The 8,406-nt window shown below is 51.7% G+C and overlaps 1 protein-coding gene across 1 annotated transcript; it reads left to right on the forward strand.

Moving 5' to 3' along the window:
• Nucleotides 1-3,737: 3,737 nt before the first annotated feature.
• TCIM (transcriptional and immune response regulator) lies at nucleotides 3,738-4,959 on the forward strand. The gene has a single exon (XM_051640852.1). The coding sequence runs from the start codon at nucleotides 3,786-3,788 to the stop codon at nucleotides 4,104-4,106; it is 321 nt and encodes a 106-aa protein (XP_051496812.1). The 5' UTR covers nucleotides 3,738-3,785; the 3' UTR covers nucleotides 4,107-4,959.
• Nucleotides 4,960-8,406: the final 3,447 nt, after the last annotated feature.

Genomic DNA, 8,406 nt, shown 5'->3' on the forward strand with positions numbered 1-8,406 from the left:
TATATATATTTAAAGCAATAATTTATATCTCCTCTCGTGTCCCAAAGCCTTCTATATGCCCTTCCAAGGGCTCAGTTTCCAAATATGCCACACGTGGCTGAGAAGGTCTCCGCAGCACCAATGGTCTCCGAGGGGATGCTGCATCTTCCAGTACCGATGCAGAGTCACAAGCTGTGCAGGCTTAGGCGGGTGAAAGGAAAGCTATGCAAAACATGCCACAGCAAAATGCAAAGGCATCCCAGATTACCTTCTTTGGAGTGATTTTGGATGGTTACATTCATGCAGACTAAGTTCTTAGCAAGAGTTTGCGGGAAAGGCCCTGGCTGCTCCAGCCACCCCTGCTGCAAAGCACAGCCTTGGCTTCCCTGCCACCTCCTTGCAGGGGCTGGGGGCTCACCAGCAGTGGCTTTTCCCCTGGCACCTACCCTGCTTTTCCTGCCCCTCTTCTACAAGTGGTGCAGCCGGGATCCTCCGGCAATTCTCTGAGCCAGAGATACCTCTGGGTTCATTCAAACTCACGCTGCGGAGCTGAGGGACCAGCCCCCCCCCAGCATTTCCCTCCAATTGCTTGCTCTGATTTCAAGACACGGGTTCAGTTTAGCCTACAATAAACCATAAATGCTTCAGCTTCAAACCCTTCACACTCCACAGCCTGGGACAAGGGGCACTCGGCAGCAGCCACAGAGGGACCCGCACTCCAGAGCTTGACACAAACCTGCCCGTGTCCCCAGAGAAGAGACCCCGCAGCTGGAGCCCCCGACACACGTCATGGCAGGAGAAGCAAAGTGCAATTTGGGATGTAGCTGAGCTGCTCAGCAGAGACAGTGGGGAGAGGAATTAAGCCTCCCATTAACATGGGAAATGGAGCGTTTGTGTTTCATGAAGCAATTATACAATAATAGGAGAGCCCTGATAGAAATTGCATCGTGTCTGAAGTTTCGCTCCAATCCAACACATGAATAATTCCTCCCAGGCATTACTGGGAAATCAGTACTAAAAGACAGATATAAACAAAAATTACTGAAAAACAGAGGCATGATTCATCTCTCAGCCAGCACTGAACACAACTAAATTTATACAAAGTGTGCAGAGAAGCTTGAAGGGGCAAAGACATTTGTTACTGCTGAGTGTGAGAGGAGCTCGCAAGAAAATGCATGCTTCATCTTGGCAGCTTTCTGATGTCCTGCTCCTAAAGCATCAACTTGATTCTCAGTTTCCATGGCAGATACTTTTCTGAGCTGGTATCTTCCACAAGTACTGCTAATTTATTCTCTCAGCCATGTCTCTGCAAATACCTGCAGAATAATTCCATGTGCAATGAGAGTTGGGAAAACCAGGCATATGTTAATACACCTCAACTCTTCTTTTCAACTAAGGGAAACAAAAGAAGGGCTGATTTTCTACAGCCACAAGAACACGGCCGATCTTCTGGCACTATTTTTTACCCTAAGTACTCTGAAACTGTACTACCTGCCCAGTGAAGCAAAGTACATATAGAATTTCAGCCAGACAGTTTTTGCAGGCAGGTTTTCCCCTTGCTGCTCCAGGCAGCACTTTGCATCTGAGCAGGGGACAGTGGCGATGAGCATGGTGTTCCCTCCAGCTGCCCCTCATATTTCGTGTTAATGGGAGCCTATAAAACACAAGGCTCTTCCATGGGCAGAGACCCAGGAGCCAGCCACATCACAAAGATCCTGTTTCCAGGATGGATTTACCAGCCCTGCAAATGTTGAGCAAACTGCAGCTGATGTGTAATTCTCACAAATTGAGCAAGACTACAGCAAAGTGAGAGGCTTTTAAGCCTGTCTGGCAGGAGGAGAATCTCAGGCTTTCCTAAAGTAGTTGTTTATACGCTAAAGCACGTAACAGCCAGCACATACAAAAGAAATTCAGACAAACTTGTAAAAAGTAACCCACACAATGACAACAATGCAGAACCGGTGGAACAAAATCACAGGCACGTGCAGGGAGAGCTTGGGTGGGTGACACGGCATGGAACAAAGTCCGGCAGCGCACGGACAGCTGTTCCTGGGGCAGGATGCAGGTGGATGCGGCTGTGCCCGGGTGTGCCCAGCACACAGGGATGGTTCCCCAAGCCCCAGATAGGAATGTGGTCAAACACCCAATGCAGCCCACTCCCTCTCCTCAAGATAAAAGCCTGACAAGCCCCGGCCAGCTGGAAGTTGGAGAGCCTGCATGGAGCTGGGACTGCCAGCCTGGCTCTGCATGTTGGCAGGTGAGCAGGAGTTGGGAGTTCATCCTGTGTTCTGTGCTGGCACCAACCCTGGCACATGGATCTCAGCTGCTCCCACCTGTCCCACAGGAGAGGGGCTCTGCAGGGGCTGTGCTCAGACACATCCCTCCGTCTGTCCAAAGGAACAGAAGTTTTAAAGGGCATGCGAAATGACAAGCTACTGAGTGATGTTACTGTGGATCTGCTGATTGCTGCGGTCAGAGAACACCTCCACAGCTCTCCCATAACCGAGGGACACCCACGGGGGCCGCTGGTCAAACACGGGGACAGCGGAGGCTGTTTCTGGACTGCTCAGTCCGGATGAGTAAGAGGGGTCATCAACACAGCCAGTAAACAAGACACTAATTTTTCAAACAGGGCTTTCACCACATCCGGCTGCTTTTAAGCCATTAACAAAAATACACTTATCTCTGGTTCTCTGGTCTCAAGGGACTTTTGAACCCACTGCTATTCTGGGCCAAACTGAGGTAGGCTCAGGAACACCAGATTTCTAAGCCCAGCAGGATGCTCCAGTGGTCAGAGCCATCCCCTCGCAGGCAGCCGTGCCCTGCCCATGTCCTCAGAGAGAGGGAGTCACAGAACCACAGGACATCTTGAGTTGGAAGCAACCTGTGAGGATCCTCAAGTCCAACTCCCTACTCCTCGCACGACTGCTAAAAACTAATCCACATGACTACGAGCAAGTCGTCCCAGCCCAAGGGCTTGGCATTAGCCTAGGGTGGGGTGCAGAGCACAAATGCTTCTGGAGCAGAGGAACTGCACCAGTGAGCTGGAAATTAAATAAAAAGGAGACTGAAGGCAGGAGCAGGGAACACACTGCTTGGTGCTGCTGCTGCAGCGTGTGGCAGGGCAGAGGTTTTACCTGCTGTAAGCATTGCTATGTGCCTGGGGCAGCGGCGGGTTAACATCCCAGGTAAGTCACATCAGAGGATGTTATGGATCAGCTGCTCCTGGTAAACCCTTTGCCACTTAGAAAATAGAGTTTTGTGAGAGCTAAACATGACCCCCATCAGCTGGGCAGCAGCAGCAAACATCCCATGCCCAGAGCTCAGCAGGTTTTGCTGCCCTGCTGTGCTTCTGCCTGATCCGGACACTGACATGTGCACGTCTGCACAGACAGGCTCACAGCTAGCACCTCTTGCTCGAATCGCAACAGTTCTCACCTGGAGTTTGACTCTTTATCACATTATATTTTCTGATGTAGAACTTTTCCATATTCAACAAAAGGCCAGGAGCAGAGTCTGAGCTGTGCTGGCTCCAAAGGCTTGAAGTTGCACGGAGCCTGTTCTGCAGCAGGTCAAACAACAACCATCCCTGTCGCAGACACAGAAAACCCTTCCTCTCAGCTGCTCTGCACAGGAAAGTTGGCAACTGAACTGTTAAACTCGCCCGTGCCTGTTCAATGTTGACATCATCGTGATCTCATCACTGTAACTTGAGCCTTTCAGCTTTTTCTCCAGACTGCCTTTAAATACCAGCCCTGGGAGCCCTCCCAGCACAGATCCCTCCGACGAGAGCAAACCCCACATAGATGAAAGCAAAGGGACACCACACAACTCCAGCCATGTCCACGTCCCTGCGGGTGAGCCCCTCGGTCCACGGCTACCGCTTCGACACGGCCCTGCGCAAGAAAGCCGTGCCCAACATCTTCGAAAGCATCAACGAAGAGTCCCTGCAGAAACTCTTCAAAAACTCCGGGGACAAAAAGGCAGAGGAAAGAGCCAAAATAATCCTCGCCACCGACCAGGACTTGGAGGAGAAAACGAGAGCACTGATGGCGCTAAAGCAGAGGCGAAAGGACAAGCTGCTCCAGTTCCTGACATTTCGGAAATACTCCATTACAGTTCACTGAACTGGCAAAGGGAGCAGAAATGGAGGAGAACGTTTTGGGACGGGACTGTCTGTGACCTCCTGCCACACACGGTGGGATGGGGGACTGGACAGTCCAACCTCAGGGCTTCAGCCCCACCGTGCACCTAGCTGACCACAGCACTGACGGCAGCCGATGGCAGCAGTGGTGTGGACACAGGGTTGGTGTGGACACACGCAGCATCCATGTGGACACATGATTAGTGTGGACACACATGGACGGCATCAGTGCAGATGACAGCCAGAGGCTCCCAGAGGGAGGGCAGCTCCAGGCTCCTCCGTCGGGCACGGGGGTACCCGCGCCTGGGCACGACTCGGGACCTTCTGCTGGACTCAGTGTTTACTGACCTCGCCTTTGCCTTTTCAAACCTGTTTCCTTACAGCTCGAGCCCTTGCTGAGCCTTGCTGCTGTGGGCCAGGAGGGAGGTTCTAGGGACTGATCAGCTACTGATCAGGGATCACTTCGCATTGGTTAAAATGCACCAGAGTGCACCGCAGGGGTGCAGTAATTTCAGCCTTCAGGGAATGCATTTGCTCTAGAGACAGAAAACACAACTGTACCTTCTCTTTCTCAAGCTTTACATGTGCAGTATAAATTGTTTGCACAGAAGCAATAATAATGACCTATTTCCCTGAATTTACTGTGAAGTTCCTTAATATTTTGTTCACTTCCCATTAACCCTAAAAATCTAACTGAAGTTCTTATTTGTATAGATTACAACAGCTATTAGACAAGCACTTGATGGTAATATTCTATGACAATGTTGTTATTATACCAAGTATAATTTATGGCATATAGCAATCTGAACTTTAATAAATTATGAAGTAAATATAAATGATCTCGTCTGAAATGCTCAATTCTCCTGGAGGAGTGGGGTTGTACCTTTCTGGTCATTTTACACAGGTTCTGTTTTAAGGGCAGCCTACCTGCACCCTCTGTAATTCCCAAGGGTGGATCCAGCAGCCTGTTTTTGTCTGCAGCAGCCCTGGGGTGCCCTATGGCCCCACCACCCTGCCCAGCAGCTCCAGGGCTTGACCCACGGTTGCTGTGACCACTCTGGCATCCCCAGAAAGACTGCACCATATTTAACTGTAAATCAGACTCAACTGTTAGTTTCCCCAACGTAATAGAGGGGAATTACATATTTTCCAACAGTGTAACGGAAAAATTGGTTTAGAAAATGACCAGTTTGGAGCCACAGCAAACAGCGTGGTTCCTCGGGCTCTCAGCATTCCTGCAAGGCAGATCGAGAGCTTGGACCTGGCTCCCTGTCCTCCAAAGAAACAGAAGTGAGTTATGAATGCTTTGGCAGCAGAATTGACTCAGGTTTTCTGCAGATTATGCCACACTATCATTACTATGTTGAAAATACTTAAAAATAGCTAAGACCAGTTATTTATAAGTATGTCCTCTAATAACCCACTGGCTTAGAAAAAATAAAAAAACATTCCCATGACTCTGCTTAGAGCAACAAAGATAAAACAATTCAGAAGAATGATAGACCAGCTACAGTTTTTTTGCCTACAGTAAGAACTCCAAATTGCCTATAAGTCAGGGAGACTAGAAAGAATCTTTTAAATCACTTAATAGAATGGATAATTGTAATTATTTATAGCATGCTGAAGCACATCCAAGCATTCCCCGAGGTTGAAAGGGTCTCTGAAGGCTTTTCCAAACTGCCCTCACTCAGAGAAGTCTGCCTCAGTCTGGGAATTGCTCCAGAGGCAGTTGCCAGTTTTCCAGCATTCGCCCTGTTCCACTGCAGTGTCCCACACAGCTACTTCACCCAGTTCCTGAGGCATCCCCACAGACCCTCCATGGTGACACAAACTGCCTCAAAAAGCAGCTATTCCCAAAAAAGGCCAAACGCAGCCCAGGACTCTGCCGTCCCGCCCCCCCAGCTGCTCCAGGCATTTGGGATAGAGCTTCTTCCTCCTGTCAGAGCCATTTCTTGTGTGACAAACACAGCAGGAACCTGTGGGGTGACGCAGCCACCTGGGGTGTGTTAAAGCCTGACATGCTGCTCCAGGGGATGGCCTCAGACCCCCCGGGACCACACCAGCTTTACTGCCTCCTGCCTCATTCCAGCGCCCCACCCGCACTGCGGGGGCTTTGCTCGCTCCAAGACCATCGGGCTTTCCACACCACACCTCCAGCACCAGGGCCAGTGGTGGGTTTGTCACAGTCCCCACCACCCTCCCGGCCCCTGACACCAAGCGTTTCCCCAGCACAGAGACAATCCCAAGCCTGGCCTCCAGCACACGCCCGCATCCAGCAGCACCAGCAAGAGCTATGGTCCCTCTGGCTCCTGGCACCCACATCGAGCCCAATGCCAGCAGCAACCAGGGGAGCTCAAGGCATCAACCACTGACTTTCCTTCCTTGTAGAAAGTGAATCTGAAGGAAGCCACGACTGTGGCAGCCTGAAAGCAACAGCAGCTGGAGCAGTTGCTGCTGGCACGTCCTGTGATTGCCCAGACATTCCTGTTCATAAACATTTGCATAACATGATTGATAAGATACTGTGACTGAGGGACTTTATAGTCCCTCTTGCCTCATTACATTTAAATTACTGGTCCAAGTGGCATCCCTGATATATAAAGGCCGCTTACAAAAAAGTTATGTGCTTACTGGATTTTACAGTGGAAAGAGGCAGTTTTCCTTGGTCGCCGTTTTGGCAGTTTGTGCTTCCCAAGCAGCAGGGCAATAAATTGCAATTCATTGTGATGAACCCTTTGTCCCTGAGGGCGTGAGGTGCAAAGGTACAACCATCACAAGCTGGGCTGCCACTTTCCCTGAGACCAGGACGGCAGAGCAGAGGGCTCAGGGCACCCGGGCCCAGCCCCGCCAAGCCCAGCGCCCACCCTGCGCTCCCCAATCCCAGTCTGATCCCTGCAGGACACCCACATGGTGCCGGCCCTTCCTGAGCACCCGGAGCCGCAGACTCGGCGTCTGTCGGGAGCAGGCCCGGCTGTGCTCCGGCCAGACACGCGGCCCATTGTCAGCCTCCCCAGGCAACAAACGGAGGAAAAGGCTGTTCAAGGTATTTCCTCCCTCCAGGAGCCGGGCGTTTCCATTAATTCTTCTCCCTGAGTCAAGCTGACTGTACTGGGTGTCCCTCTGTCTCGGCATCCTGAAGAACATGCGTCCAAACAGCTAATTTTATCTGGCTTTCCTACGCCCCGTCACAGACAGGAGAGCAGAGGAGGGGGTGGCCGTGCCCCCCGGCGCCAGCAGCCGTGCCAGGAGTGCCGGGGGGCTCCCTGCTGCAGGCTGGAGGGCAGGAGCAATGGGAAGCTGGGACAGGAGAGAAGCAGAAGCCTTTGTGGCACAGGCTCCGGTTTGACAGACTGGGGAAGGTGAGGAGCAACGCGCTGGGTGGCAGAAACAAACAGCTCAGAGCAAAGGGGGGGTCAGATACAGCAGACAGCACAGGTGTCCCACGATGTGACCTCCACCCTGCCCAAAAAAACACTCTGGCACCTGTCCTAGTGATGGGAAGATGGAATTGGAACAAGTCACCAGTGCAGTTCAGCCTGTCCGCTGCAGTCAGGAGGAGGTGGAGATGTTCCTCAGGGCCTGGACACCCAGTACTGTGACCTTCTAATTCCTGGTGAAATCAGATACACACAACACGAGCAGAGTCCAAAGCAGAGCTGGGCCAGAGCTCACAACAGTGTTTGTGTGCGGAGGGACAGGGTGCTCTGGCCAACAGCAACACCTCCTGGGCAAGCTTCCCTTCCTCGCCATGGAGCAACGGAGCAAGTTAAAAATTGACTGTCCAGCTGGACAGCAGATCTGCTTCACCAGCAGGTGCAGACCCTCCCGTGCCAACGGGTGGTTCCTGTCCCTGGGTGCAGGGGGGACCTGGCACTCGGAGCGAGCCCCTGAGCACGGCAACAGGCAGCAACAGGACCTGCCAGGCGAGTGGGCAGAGGGACCCATCCAGCCCCCCCAGACAAGGGGGGTACCCAGCAGTACCCCTGGCTCTGGGCAGGACCACCTGCTCCTCGGAAAAGGCACAGATGAAGTATATTTCATCTGTGGCAGCAAAAGGAAAACCTTAACTATAAAACATGTTAAATGTGAGCGAAGAGCTACAAAGCGGCGAGATTTATGGTTGGGTTAGCATGGTTTTCATGGAAAAGAGCTGGTCTGGGATTTCAAAGCACAAATTGCCTCACATGCAGCGAAATGATGCTGCAGTGTCACTTCGAAGTGATAGACAAGCTATTTATGAGAAAAAAAGCCTCCAAAATGCTGCAGCCAACAGGAGATGGCAC

The sequence above is a fragment of the Apus apus genome, chromosome 26 (genome assembly GCF_020740795.1).
Source record: "Apus apus isolate bApuApu2 chromosome 26, bApuApu2.pri.cur, whole genome shotgun sequence".
NCBI lineage: Eukaryota > Metazoa > Chordata > Aves > Apodiformes > Apodidae > Apus > Apus apus.